Source organism: Physeter macrocephalus, chromosome 11 (assembly GCF_002837175.3).
Source record: "Physeter macrocephalus isolate SW-GA chromosome 11, ASM283717v5, whole genome shotgun sequence".
Classification (NCBI taxonomy): Eukaryota; Metazoa; Chordata; class Mammalia; order Artiodactyla; family Physeteridae; genus Physeter; species Physeter macrocephalus.
The window spans coordinates 174,192,424-174,206,946 of record NC_041224.1 but is presented as its reverse complement, the minus strand read 5'-3'; the positions used below and the strand labels follow the sequence as shown (position 1 = coordinate 174,206,946).

At 38.8% G+C, this 14,523-nt stretch overlaps 1 protein-coding gene across 7 annotated transcripts in view; it reads left to right on the top strand.

Moving 5' to 3' along the window:
- Positions 1–13,666, top strand: part of ATG2B (autophagy related 2B) — a 60,531-nt gene extending 46,865 nt beyond the window's left edge. For 5 of the 7 annotated variants that reach the window (XM_055088698.1, XM_055088697.1, XM_024131023.1 and 2 more), the window contains 8 exons: positions 1,856–1,934; positions 3,056–3,263; positions 5,804–5,873; positions 6,150–6,232; positions 7,213–7,334; positions 7,577–7,731; positions 8,438–8,587; positions 12,981–13,666. In XM_055088698.1, coding sequence (XP_054944673.1) covers positions 1,856–1,934; positions 3,056–3,263; positions 5,804–5,873; positions 6,150–6,232; positions 7,213–7,334; positions 7,577–7,731; positions 8,438–8,587; positions 12,981–13,211 — 1,098 coding nt within the window. In that variant the 3' untranslated portion in view covers positions 13,212–13,666. Of the gene's footprint in view, positions 1–1,855; positions 1,935–3,055; positions 3,264–5,803; positions 5,874–6,149; positions 6,233–7,212; positions 7,335–7,576; positions 7,732–8,437; positions 8,588–12,980 lie in introns of those variants that run through there. The other 2 variants (XM_055088700.1, XR_008618740.1) reach the window with 2 other exon arrangements.
- Positions 13,667–14,523: the final 857 nt, after the last annotated feature.

Below are 14,523 nucleotides of genomic sequence, written 5' to 3'. Positions count from 1 at the left end.
TAGTTGCTCCGCGGCACGTGGGATCTTCCCGGACCAGGGATCAGCTCATGTCCCCTGCACTGGCAGGCAGATTCTTAACCACTGCACCACCAGGGAAATCCCTGTGTCTTTCTAGTTTTAGAGTTAGGTTGTTTGTCTTATTGAGTTGTAAAGAGTTCAGCGTAAATACCAAAATCAAAAATTTGGAGAACGTTTAGAAAAGCTGATGATTAGTATCCCTTTGTCTGTCGTTTGTAGTAAAAATGTGTAAAAACCACTGTCTCTTTAGTCTTCCCTTTTTTTTTTTTTTTTTTTTTTTAAATAAGAGCACATTTATACCTGGAATTTTCTCTTTGTTTTTTTTTTTGGAGGCAACACAGTCATAGTATTAAAATATTGCCATCTGGTGGCCAAAGGATAACATTTTATATACTATTAACGGTCAACATGTAATATTTGATATATGTAAATATACACATATATAGTGATTTATAATAAATGTATGTAGTGTAAATAATATTATAACTATATACTTAAATACGTATGTGTAAAGCATAATAATATAATGAACAATTCATGAACTTACTTCCCAAATGCAGAACCAGAGTATTTCTAATACTGTTGAAACCGCCTGTTTGTTCTTCATTTCTAGCCCTCAGTCTCCCATATGCCATGTTACCTAGAAAAATACCTTTGTAACTTCCATCGTTTATACTTCTGACAAGTGTGATCAGTAGTAGATCGGATCCTTTGGAATTGCCAGTCAGGCACTTGGTGTGCTGCCACTTACTATGACCCTGTATTTCACTTTCACATTGCGGTTTGGTACAATATTAATGTTTTATATTAATTTAAGTTTTTTAAAATGGGAGGGAAGAGTAAGAAAGAACAGGCTCAGGTATTTAATTTTCATATTCTCCAAAATGGATTTGTCAGTCTCAGTAAGGCTTAATGAAGCTGCTAATAATGGGCAAATGTGGCTTGCATACACAGCACCAAGAACGGTCCATACCATAGAATTTCAGAAAAGACCACACTGATGGGGTGATTTTATTTATTTTCAATTTTTATTTTGAATATCATGTCTAATGAAGAAAATGTTTAAGGCAATATAACATAGTGGTTAAAGCAGAAATAAGACATGAAGAACTTTTAAGGCACATCTGAGTATCCAGTACTTGCTGGCTGCTGTTATTGTTTAGTAATATCACCGCTACCAATTCAGAGTGAGAACTAATGCCAAATTGAGAATGAGACTACTAAATTTCTAAGAAACCAAAATGTACTTTGATTTAGAAATAGCAGTTTAATTTCTAACTTACCTGTCTTAATTTCTGCATCTATAATTTAATTTTCTCAGAGTTGTGAGAATTAACAAGGAAGTGTGTGTGGGGGTGTGTGTGTGTGTGTGAGAGAGAGAGAGAGAGAGAGAGAGAGAGAGAGAGAGAGAGAGAGAGAGTTAGAAATGAAAATGATTGAATTTACATGGAAAAATAATGAAGAAAATTCTCTTTTGTGTGTCTTGAATTTAAAAAACCATTAAATTGAGAATTAGTTTAGTTTCCTTTATCTAAACAGTTGTACCCAATGTTTGAATTCAGATTTTTCTCATTACCAATAAGAAGAGTAACCAACTTAGGGGGAATGAGAGTGTGTGTGTGTGTGTGTGTGTGTGTGTGTGTGTGTGTGAGAGAGGGAGAGAGAGAGAGAGAGAGAGAGAGAGGGAGAGATTGAGAATAGGAACAATGCTTGGCACAGAGTAGGGACTGAAAAAATTATAGCTGTATGTGAACAATGAGTGAAATATAAGACTTCAAGACACTTTGTTTCATAGTTTTAGAACCCTTTTAGTTATAATTACATCTCTCAATTTTAGGATGCCTTGTTCTTCCTGAAGGATTTCTTCACAAGTGTTTCTACAGAAGTAGAGCTTCTCATGGCTCCAGATCCAGAAGGTATTAAGTATGTAGAGTTTGAAAAAGTCTATAACAAGTACTTGGATTGATTTTGATTGTTTTGAGGCCCTTTTGAGAATGTACTTACAAATCTTTATTCTCATTTATATAAATGTGTTCTGTGCTCATTTTTGTTAAGTTGTACAAATGTAGTTTATGTAAAAGTACAGGAGTCCCCCCTTGTCCTCCAGAAGTACCTTCCAAGACCTCCAGTGGCTGCCTGAAACTGCAGATAGTACCAAACCCTAAATACACTAATTTTTTTCTTTCTATACGTACATGCCTATGATAAAATTTAACGTATAAATTAGGCGCACTAAGAGATTAACAACAGTAACTAGTAATAAAATAAAACAATTATAACAATATACTGTAATAAAAGTTAGGTGAGCATGATCTTTCTCTCTCTCAAAATATCTTGTACAAAGTTAATGCCTTTTCCATCTTAACTAAGCACTTATCATGCACTGTGGCCGTAACCTTTGAGGTACGACAGCAAAATGAGCGTGAATTTCTTTTTCCTTCATCACAATTTTACAGATTTGTTCTTACTGTAGATCTTGGCGGCCTGAGCATACAGTTTTTTTTTTTCCTTATTAAGTCAAGAGCTTTCACCTTTTCACTTAGAGGAAGCATGCTGTGGCTTCTCTTTGGTGTATCCGAATTGCCAGCATCTCTGTTCTTGTACTTTGGGGCCATTATTAATAAAATAAGGGTTACTTAACACAAGCACTGCAATACCCCAACAGTTGACCTGATAACTGAGACGGCCACTCAGTGACTCAATGGTGGGATATGCTGGACAAAGGGATGATTCACTTTCCAGTGGGTTAGAGTATGACGATGCAAGGTTTCATCATGCTACTCAGAATGGTGTGCAGTTTAAAACGTAGGAATTGTTTATTTCTGGAATTTTCCATTTCATATTTTTGGACCGCAGTTGATCTTGGAAAGTGAAACTGAAGATAAGGAGGGACTACTGTAATAATTTAAAAGGTGAAAGATTTCTCTAGCAGTAGTTGTATTTATTAAATGAAATGTAGCAAAGCAAGTTAAGCGTAGATTGATTTAAATTGTTGCTTTAAAGAAGTATACCTAATTTTTCAAATGTGGACTTTCAGTCAAAAAGTCTCCTGGAGCTGATGTCACCTGCAGTTTGCCAAGGCATTTAAGCACCTCAAAGGAGCCAAATCTAGTTATTTCTTTCCCTGGGCCAAAGCAGCCTTCCCCAAATGGCAGTGCCAATTCAGTGCAAGTGGTCAATGGGGAAGAAGAGAAGGACTTCTCTGCTGAAGAAGCGTCGTTTAGTGATCAGCCTGTGTTCTTTAGGTAAATCATTTAATTTTGATAACAGATGAAGTTATTTTAGAGTATGAAGGTTGTTCTTTAATGTGTTTGTGTACCAGAAATCATGAGGTCGCATCAGCGTTTCTGTGCACTGGCAAATAATCAACTGGTGTATTTATTTATATGTGGGCCCCACCTACTTGCACCTCTCATTTACACATAGTAACCCTGGCTCAGGATTCATCCTCCTGTTGATTCTGTAGCAGGAATTTTCTCTTCCCCTTAGATTCTTCCTTCTTTTTTCCTCCACCTGTCCCTCGCTTTCCAGTCACTTATTGTGGCCTGTTTGTGTGTCCTTGAACGTGATGCTGTCCTTTTCCCTCAAACACCTCACCTTCAGCATTCCTCCCTTTTCCCTTACGGGGATTTTCTGTCTACTTTCTCTGCCCTTCTCTGTCACCGTTGTGTCCTTCCTGCACCGCCGCTAGCTGGCTGAGTTGGAATCATCAGGAAACCCGTGTCCCTGTTGACTACAGCCAACAACTGGCTGGTTGTACGTTGGAGTTTATCCTCGTTTCCAGATCCATTCGTTCTTCCCATCTTCTTTCTTTCCCAGCCCTTGATGGTAGGGATGGAGCCTTGGCTCTGTTGGAAGGAGAGAGGTTGAAGATCGAAACCACCTGTGTTGTGAGGGGCCGTTAGCTTCTTTCCCTGGTTTTCTGTAGTCCTCTCTTGTTGACATCAGTGGTCCCCAAGTTCTGTCTTTCTAAGTTCTGAGTTTAGAATATGGCCCAAAGTAGGCAGTATAACTGTCTTAAAGTATTTTCATGTTTTAAATATCTTGTATATGGATGAAAATAGTTAGAAAATAGAATGTGAGAATTGGAAAGATCCTGGGAGAGAGGATCTCTGGTGGTTCTAAACTTTTCTGCCATAAAAGAAGAAACTCTTTTATTATTTTCCTACATTTCTTTTTTATTTAAAAATTTTTTTCTAACAAAAACATTGTGTATCTTAAGTAATAATTTGAATTCTCATTTCATATAAACTGCCAATTTGGTTTTTGTGAACACTGGATAACCAGTATAAAAGAAATTGCATTGTTATAATTCTGGCCTGAGAGCACAGAAATTTGACGCTTTTTAGTCAGACTAGGTAACCTCACTTACTTAGGTAAATATTTGTTTTTTTCCATTTAGACTACTTAAAATAGCTTGTAGATTTCTGTTTCTACTCTCAAAAGCTCCTAGTGTATCTAAGACCCTGGGGTGGTACTTGGTGATATAGTTCAAATTACTCACTTTACAGATGAGGAAGTTAATGCACAGAGAGGAGGGGTGACTTGCTCAAGGCCACACAGTTAGTTAGTGGCCAAGCCAGGACTAGAACAGAGGTCTTCTGAATCCCAAATCCCGTGCGTTTTCCAAGTAATGGCATAATAGTCCCCTCTCCTGCAGACATTTATTCATCCCACAGATATTTATTGAACATTTATTATATGCATGTCAGATTTTGTTCTAGGTGAACAAAGTAGAGAAAAATCCATATTTATTTGAGCTTATAGATAATAAAAATATATGATTTGGCCTATTACGTACATGCCATGGAGGAAAGAGTGAGAATGGAGGAGGCAGGCGTACATGCCATGGAGGAAAGAGTGAGAATGGAGGAGGCAGGTGTCGAGGGGCCGTCGCCCAGAGAACCCAGTGCAGATGAGTGTTCGGAAGATGAGGGATGACCTGGGAACCCAGACTTCTTGTAGTGATTGATACAAGTACAGCATTTCCGTTTTACTGTAGGTTAAATGGACTTCTGTGGGATGACTTAGTATATAACCACCGACATTAATTCTGTAGTAAAAACGTGCTTCAGCTTCCAGTTTACAGTCCAGCTTTTGGAAGCCAACTGCTTTTGTTTGATGTGTACCATCGATGTATAATTATAATTTCATTCAGAATTCCCAATATTTGTGTGTCAGTATCCGATTTGCAAGCGTTCATTTCATGACTGTCCACTAAAATTCACCAATGTAGATGGCATTTAAAAATTTACTGATGAAGACATTTAGGCTCAAGAGAGTTTAAGTTACTTGCCTCGACTGCATCCCATGTAACTGATAAAACTAGGGTTCATGTCTAGGTCTTCTGGATCTTTCTGCTTTATCACAGAGCTAAAATATTCATACCTTAGCCCTTTTTTACTTTTTGGTAAGGATTATGTTATTTGGCTTAATCTTGAAAGTTGTTTTTATTAGTTCATTCTCTATGAATTGAATAGGTGCCAGAATAAATTTTCCTAAGATAAACATTGTTTAGTGAACTAAGAAAAGGTTTTTGTGAGAAATTTAATATATAATGAAATAAATAAGATTTATAAGATGATTAACATCTGGTTTAGTTGTTACATTGCCTTAAGAAAAGGCAGAGCTAAAAGACATTCTCTTTTATTTAGGCCTTAATATATTCACGTTAGTTATTTTGTGGTTTTGTTTTTATTCTCCAATTGAACAAATTCATTTATGTCTAATTTCAGCTCTTAGTAATTTTCAATATAAATAACTCCCCTCCTTTCTTTATCTTCAGAGAATTTAGATTCACATCAGAAGTTCCTATTCGACTTGATTATCATGGCAAACACGTATCAATGGATCAGGTCTGGAAACTTTGCACAAATATACTCTACAAAATCATCTCATTTGGTTTTCTAGTGGACTCAATTTTTTAAAAACTTTTTTCCGTTACAGTTTGTATATGTGAAATGCAGTGCAAGATTTTAAAATTTAATTCTGTTTTTAAAGTAAATTAATTAAGAACCCATGAGTAAAATTTGATATAAATTGGGTCATATAAAATACATGTACTTTTTTGCTGTAAGTATTTTAGGTGTTTTACCTTTAATAGTGATTTTTTTTTTTTTTTAATTTTAAAGGGTACATTAGCTGGGATTTTGATTGGTCTGGCCCAGTTAAACTGCTCTGAACTAAAGCTGAAGAGGCTTTTCTATCGGCATGGGTAAGTTGATTTATTACATGAGACTTTAAGATGTAGTTACTAAAGTTAGTTTACAACAAACTAAAAATTGAGTTTTCTTAGCGAGCATACATAATTTAATTATTTTACAGTGTTGTTTGCAGAGAGCTCATTTTTAGAGGATTTTTACTGGCTAGGGGCTAATTTTTATTCTGAGAGAATAGAAGTAGTTTGAAGAGAGTAGTAATTTTTCAAAAAACAGCTATAGTTAGGATTTTTAAAAATAATTTCCCAAAGTTATAAATTAGCCTATTCAGTGAAAAGACTGGAAGTTCACAAGGTAATGGTTCTTAGTAGCTAAGAACTGTCTGGCAATTTATAGACACTGAGTTTAACCCTATGCCAAAGCTTTAGATGTTGAAGAAATAAGAACAGTGGAAAAGCACACTTATATATGCTACCTAAGCCTTATATAGAAATTATTAGCATTGCAGTGGGTTAATTGTATGTGTATACATAGATGTATGTATATACTTAAACTGAAAATCTATAAAATTTTGTCCTTATAATTTGTACATTTTCTTTATTGTCTTTTTTTAAAATAAACTTATTTATCTATTTATTTATTTTTGGCTGCGTTGGGTCTTTGTTGCCGCACCACGGGCTTTCTTTAGCTGCGGTGCGCGGGGGCTACTCTAGTTGTGGTGTGCGGGCTTCTCATTGCAGTGGCTTCTCTTGCTGTGGAGCACGGGCTGTAGGCGTGTGGGTTCAGTAGTTGTGACTCGCGGGCCCTAGAGCACAGGCTCAGTAGTTGTGGCGCACGGGCTTCGTTGCTCCGTGGCATGTGAGATCTTCCCAGACCAGGGCTCGAACCCGTGTCCCCTGCATTGGCAGGCGAATTCTTAAGCACTGTGCCACCAGGGAAGCCCTCTTTTTTTGTCTTAAGTAAAAAAAATCCCCAAACTTGTCTAAACCTATAAATTTCATTTTCCTTCCTATATACTTACAGTCATTTGCTCTAGTTTGCTAGGTGTTGACAAATTATTCTCATATGCAATCACTGAATGGCTTACTGACATTAAGAAGAACCAGCTGCCAGGAATTCTGGGAGGCGTTGGGCCTATGCATTCACTAGTGCAATTAGGTGAGTGTTCTTTTTTAATTAGAAGATAATTTATATTGCCTGATCAGTGATTCTTAACTCTTTTGGGGTTATGGATGCCTTTGAGAATCTATGTGAGGATCCTCTTTCTAGAAAAACCTACATGTTAGTCGTACAAAATTTTGCCTCCCATTTTAGGAGTTAAAAACCCGAGGGTTGGAATGATAGCAGAGATCTAAGCTCCAGCACGCCTCTTGATTTCTGTGTGTTGGCTGCTGTTCTAGTGCAAGGCCTGAAGGACTTGGTCTGGTTGCCAGTTGAGCAGTACCGGAAGGGCGGCCGCATCGTCAGAGGGTTTCAGAGAGGCGCTGCCTCCTTTGGCACCTCGACAGCGATGGCTGCTCTAGAACTCACGAACAGAATGGTTCAAACCATACAGGTATCTTTTCAAAGACCGGCTTGATCTATACAAAGAGGAAGAGCTGTTGTAAGCAGTTGGGTTATTTTGTTCTCAGAATGTACTGTGAAAGTATATAAAATATGGAGAATATTTTATTTGTAATGATTTCATATCATTAACTTTTTTTTTTTGATTAGCTGTCCAGTGTTTAAATAAGTAGTTAAATAATAAAGCAGTGGACTACAGTGTCAAATTTGTTTGCCTCTTTCAGGTAAACTATAACTATTAAGTTAGCCAAGGATTTATTTCACCACATTTATGTGAAAAGATCATAGCTGAATGTAAAGAAGGCATTAGAGATCTAATAGTAGTCGTATTAAGGTTTGTTATAGTAAGTATTAAGCTCCATTTGGCCTTATCCAGTTGTTCACAGACCACGCATTCTTCTCTAACCTTGGTAACACGGAGAGTGTTCTCAGAAGGCAGAGGAGGGGCTGAAAAATTCAGCTCCATCCAGATACGAGCTATTCATGTACACTTGAACATTCTTGTTATGGAAGTGATACGTTCTCGTTGTAAAGAATTCAGATGCTGCAGAGGAGCCGGTCTGAGGGCGTGGGGCCCCACTCAGCTCTTCCTTTCTCCCCGTAGGAAGTGCACTGTCGGAGCTTAACCCTCCAGACTTTCTTCCCATTCACTTTTTTGTTTTCTGGTTCACTTTTCACTCTCTGATGAAATGATCCAGGCGGCGGCAGAGACTGCTTATGACATGGTGTCTCCTGGTACCCTTTCTATCGAGCCCAAGAAGATCAGAAGGTTCCCTCATCACCGCTTAGCCCACCAGCCAGTGGACCTGAGGGAAGGTGTGGCCAAGGCCTACAGTGTCGTGAAGGAGGTGAGTGGGCACCCGAGGGGACAGGCCAGAAGCAGTTTGTGTGCTTTCCTGACATGCATCGGCGCTTGGGCTTTGTTCCAAAGAAACCCCTGGGGTGGATTTGGGACTCTTCTGTCGCTGGTGAGTGCAAATATCTGCGTGAGGTAAGAGAGGAGGCTGTGTCCTGACCTGCAGGCTCACGAGAAGAGTAGTGATCTAGTGGGAAGACTGATCTCTTTACACACAGAAGCAAACAAGGAGTAGTAGAAACACGCCATGGACTCACCAGTGGAGTTAACATATGTTTATATTTTGCTGTCTTTTCCGCAGATTTGTTTAAAAAATAAAATTTTTCAGGTTAATCACAAATGCTGACCCCATTCCCATGCCTTCACTATCCTGAAGATGGTACATATTTTTTCTGTGCATGTTTTTATAGTTTCATATAAGTATGTATTCATAAGCAAATACTTAATTGCTTATATTTTAAAAGTTAACATAAATATCATCTGTACCATTCTGTAACTTTTGTCTTTTAAGATATATCCATGTTGATATATGTAGATCTAATTTAAACTTTTATAGTATTTCACTGTATGAATATAGCATAATTTATTTATCTTCCTATTGGTGGACAGTTTTCCTTTTTTAAAAAATTAATTTATTTATTTATTTATCGTTGGCTGCGTTGGGTCATCATTGCTGTGCGCGGGCTTTCTCTAGTTGCGGCAAGCGGGGGCTACTCTTCGTTGCGGTGTGCGGGCTTCTCACGGCAGTGGCTTCTCTTGTTGCAGAGCACGGGCTTCAGTAGTTAAGGCATGTGGGCTCAGTAGTTGTGGCACACAGGCTTAGTTGCTCCATGACATGTGGGATCTTCCCAGACCAGGGATCGAACCCATGTCTCCTGCATTGGCAGGCGGATTCTTAACCACTGCGCCACCAGGGAAGTCCCAGGTTCCATTTTTTTCCCTGAAATACAGCTATTGGAATGTTCATACAAATGCCCCTTTGTTTGTATGTGCAAGAAGTTGTTAAGGGTGGAATTGGTGATTTGTAACTATTTGAACCTTGACACTTATTAAGCATTAACAAATTGTCATTTAGTTGCACCAGTGAATCCTGGTTCTTTTTTTTTTTTTTTTTTTTCCCTGGTTCTTTATGGGTGTTGACAGGTGCATTCCTTGTCTTTTTTTTTTTTCCGTATTCAAACAGAAAGTCACAAAAATTATAATCATCCTCATCAGTTCACTCAGTCCCATGTAATTAATTTGTTTTTCATCTTGATCTTTTGTTAGCACTTTTGTGAATTCATCAGTTTTCCATTAGAGTTCTGAGAATACTTATTCATTCAGTTCAGCAGTATAGTCAGTTACCAGAAACCTGTACTTGTCAGAGTCTTTTCCATGAATTCTTTGAAGATGAAACCCTTTTATAGGAACATTTTTGCAAAAGCATCAGAGTACACCCAGAACTAGAATTATGACTTATAACATTATACCAGAACATATAAGATTTTTAGGAATTTCATGTAATGTCTGAAACATTTATATTCACATATTTCCATACAAATAACCCAAAGAAAGTTTAGTATTCGTTTTTTTTCCTTTTTTTAGCATTCCTTGTCTTAATCTTTTTTTTTTTTTGACATAGGACATGAAGTTTGAGGTCACTTTACTTATGATTTGTGTATTAAGATTTCATTAATGATATTTTTCCCTGTCATATTCTGACAGGCAGAAGTGCCTTAGGACAGTCTTTTACGTGACAAAAGAAACCCATGTGGTCCCAAATGGTGGGAAGAAGACTGACGTGAGGCCCCCAAGAAATGTGTCAGTGGATAAATAAAGGCAAGACCACGGATCACCTCTCTTAAAAAGAGGTTTAGTCGGGCGAATAAAGAGATAATTACCAGTCAGACCTGTTCCTACAGATGTCAGGATTGGGCCAGTAATCAGCAGACATGTTAGAAATCAGGTTTGTAAAAATGATCCTGGGCTTCAAGGCATAGCAGGGGCAGTCTGCAGCAGGATGTAATAGCACTTGGGTACGTAGCACTTTGCAGTTCACAAAATGCTTCCCTAATTTAATCTATGCTCATTTAAATAAAAGTATTTGTGTGCTTGCTCTGTGCCAAGAGTATAGTAACCCTTAAAAGATAGGTGGTTTTCCTGACTTAGAGATGAGGAAACGGGGTCATCAAGAATGGCTTCCCCACTGTACCGTGGTGAGATGGTAGTGGAGCCTGGATCGGAACCCAGGTATTTGGGTCTAATGTTTAGTTCTCTAAAACCATCTGTGTGAAGAAGGGAGGAAGGAAGGTGAGCATGATTTGATGTGGTAGGTGTGCTTGATTAGACGGAGTCTGAATTCTGTGTTAGACGTTCCTAAGTGGTGATAAATACTGTCTCTTGGGCTTCCCTGGTGGCGCAGTGGTTAAGAATCTTCCTGCCGATGCAGGGGGCGCGGGTTCAAGCCCTGGTCCGGGAAGATCCCACACGCCGCGGAGCAACTGAGCCCGCGAGCTACAACTACTGAGCCCGCGTGCCACAACTACTGAAGCCCACGTACCTAGAGCCCGTGCTCCGCAACAAGAGAAGCCACTGCGGTGAGAAGCCCGTGCACCACAGCGAAGAGTAGCCCCCGCTCGCCGCAACTAGAGAAAGCCCGCGCGCAGCAACAAAGACCCAACGCAGCCAAAAATTAATAAGTAAAATAAATAAATTTATATTAAAAAACCACTATCTCTTTTCCTATTATATGTTGGTAACACAGAGATCAAGAGGAAACATCCCATGTGTTTCACAAGATCAGGGGTTGGCCCATGATAGGTCTCAGGTCAGATCTGGCCCATGCCTCTTTTTATATGGACCTTCTAGTAAGAATGATTTTTACAGTCTTAAAGGATTGTAAAAAGAAGAAAACAAGAAGGAAGAAGAAGAGTATATGACAGAGACTGTGTGGCCCGCAAATGTTTACCACCTGGCCCTCTGCAGGGACAGTTTGCCGAGCCCCGCTCTGCGTGACCAGGGGTCTCGTGGTAGTTGGGGAGCAGTGGTGAGGGAAGTAGTAGTTTACCTAGGAGCTATTCAGTGAGCGCTTAGTACCTGCTGAGTTGTACCGGGCTCTTGAGGTGCATTATTTCATTTAACTCTGACAGTCACTACAGCATGTTCATTCCCCGCTTAAAGCGCTTGCGTAAGGTCACACAGCTGACTGATGGAGCTGACGTTTGAATTTGCTTGGTGGTGTTAATCGTCACGTTATGACACACTAACGCCTGCTGTTTGTGGCTTAGGGAGGGGAGAGCTGGGCGCAGGCGGGAGCAGGATATGGGCAAATGTATTAATCGTAAGCGTCTTCTTCATTGTAGTGACGGTTTTACTTATTGGCTGTTATTCTGTAGATAGTTTGAAAAATAGCACTTACATTTTTTTTTGGTTCTTCTGTAACCCCCCCCCCTGCCACAGTATTACATGGTTTTTGCCTGCTGTGCTGTGTAAAAATGACACTCCTATCAGGTTGTCAAAGTGAGGGCCAGACTTTGGACTAGGACAGAGCTCCTTGATTTCCCCAGAGAGCCCCAAGTTCCTCTCGTGCCCGTCACTGAAATGGTCTCAGTGGAATAGTGCCTCGTGGTCCCCACGGGATTTTGAGTTAGACAAATGGTAGAGATTTGAAAGTCATGTGTGACATTTTACCACTCTGGCTTGACCTACTCATTTACGTATTCAGCTCTCAAGCTCAGCAATCATGATTATTTTAATGTTACACGGTTATAAGAAAGATGAAAAATGCTACAGAAGCTTTGTTTCTAATTATTAAACATGTTCCTGCTTTATGTTCTCAGAATTTTCTCTGTTTAATCCAGTAAAATGTTCTATTTAGCCTTTTATCTTAATTGAATGTTCCACGGTTATCTCTTCTAGTACATAGCCAGTAATTTAAAACAAATTAAATTATTTCCTGGAGCTTAGTCAAATTAGGTTTTTTTGTTGCAGTTGAATCACAGGAGCTATCACCGTGTTCATTTAGTGATTATATTTATTCCAGAAGCTTTGTTTGCTAAGTTTGGTTTAACTAGAGTGATTACTAGTGCCAGAAAAGCTGCTCTTGGATTATTAACTGTTTCTGTAAGCTTCCCCATGTGAGATTGTAGTTTACAATGGTAGTTTACACAACTGTCACAACAAAATGCTAAATCATGATAATTGCATCTTACTTTCCCTTATAATTAGAGTTGTCATAAAAATAATTATCCTGGCTTATCTCAAAAGTACAGGTTCTGTTTTGTTTTGTTTTTTGTCTAGTTACAAACCTGCTGTTGATTAACTCTACTAAAGTGTGTATTATGAGATAATTTAGAGAGTTTTCTGACCAGTGATTTACTCCCCTTCTCTCCCCTCCCCCCTTTCAGGGAATCGCAGACACGGCTCAGACCATTTACGAAACGGCAGCCCGGGAACACGAGAGCAGAGGGGTGACTGGCGCCGTGGGCGAAGTCCTGCGCCAGATCCCTCCAGCCGTGGTGAAACCTCTGATCGTTGCCACAGAAGCAACATCAAACGTCTTAGGTGGCATGAGAAACCAAATTAGACCAGACGTTCGGCAAGACGAGTCACAGAAATGGCGCCACGGAGAAGACTGACATGTCAGACGTGATTCTTTATGAAGATAATGAGGGTGGAAATAAGGAACAGAGTATCCCACTGGCAGCTTTAGAGGGAACTCATTTAATTTTATTGTGCTCATCTCAGGAACAAAACCATTTCTTAGTGAAATAATTTAGTATCAAAACAACATGCAACCAAAACCTTTTGACATTTTAGGGCTAGTTTGGTACTTGCCTGTAGAATAGAAATGTTTGGTGGCTGGTGTCAAAAGTCCATAAAGCGTTTGCTGCCCAGTTAGTGGAATGTTTGCTTTTATTAAAATGACTCTAATTTTCCTTGTTACAGACAGCTGTCATTGGAAACCTCCTTTTACAGTACAGAGTGCTCAGAAACATTTGAGCACTTTGAAAGCACTATTTATGTTGCTCTAAGGAGTTGATTTTTCTCCAGGTTTGAAGAGAATCACAGCTTCGAAACTTTCATTGCAAATGAGAGACAGAAGCCACAGGGAAAGTAAAACAAATAGGATTTTCAGTATAAATACCCGTGAGGAAAACATAACCTAGTCTGTTGGATTTCGTGTTCCCGCACTCGAGAACAACATCTTTTCCATTAGCTCAGAAGAGCCTTCTGTGGGAGTTTGAGAACGTGAATGTCGCAGACTTGTTCTGTTGTGTTGCACTTTATTGTGTGTGTGTGTCTGTGTGTGTCTGTGTGTGTGTGTGTGCGTGCTTAGATTAAAACAAGTCATGTGCTATATTCTACGTGTAATTTATAGAGTTACACAAAATATAAAGAGGGGTAAGTCTGAAGGTTTTTGGCAAAGGAAGGTAACTCAAATGTAATAACTTTCGTTCATTCTAAGTGTAAATGAAAATGTGCATTCTATAATGATTGGGGCCCATCTAATTGTTTATATATTCAATTTTAAGCAGGTATAGTGCAAGGTTATTAGGAACGTGTGGAAAGGGAGATTGAAAGTTGTTTTTACTCTTTTGAAATTAACCAAAAATCCTCCAAATATGCCCTAGTCAGCTATTTCGAAGTACCATTTTTACTTGGTTAACAGTGTACCTTTTGATAATCTGTCAGGAATGAATAAAGTATTTTTATTTAAAGGTAAAATTGTTTTATGCTTCCATGAATATTTTGCTTCTCTTAGAGCATATTCATAGATGCAATACTAGAATTTATTCCAAGATCCTTGGGAACACTTTCTCGAAATTGATTTTGGTTAATATCAAGTAAATCGTTACCTAGGAGTGAGAGGGAAATTGTTCTCAAGAACTCAGCCTCTAACTTTAGATTAATCTAGCAGAAAGAAAATATACGACTTTGTATTCATCC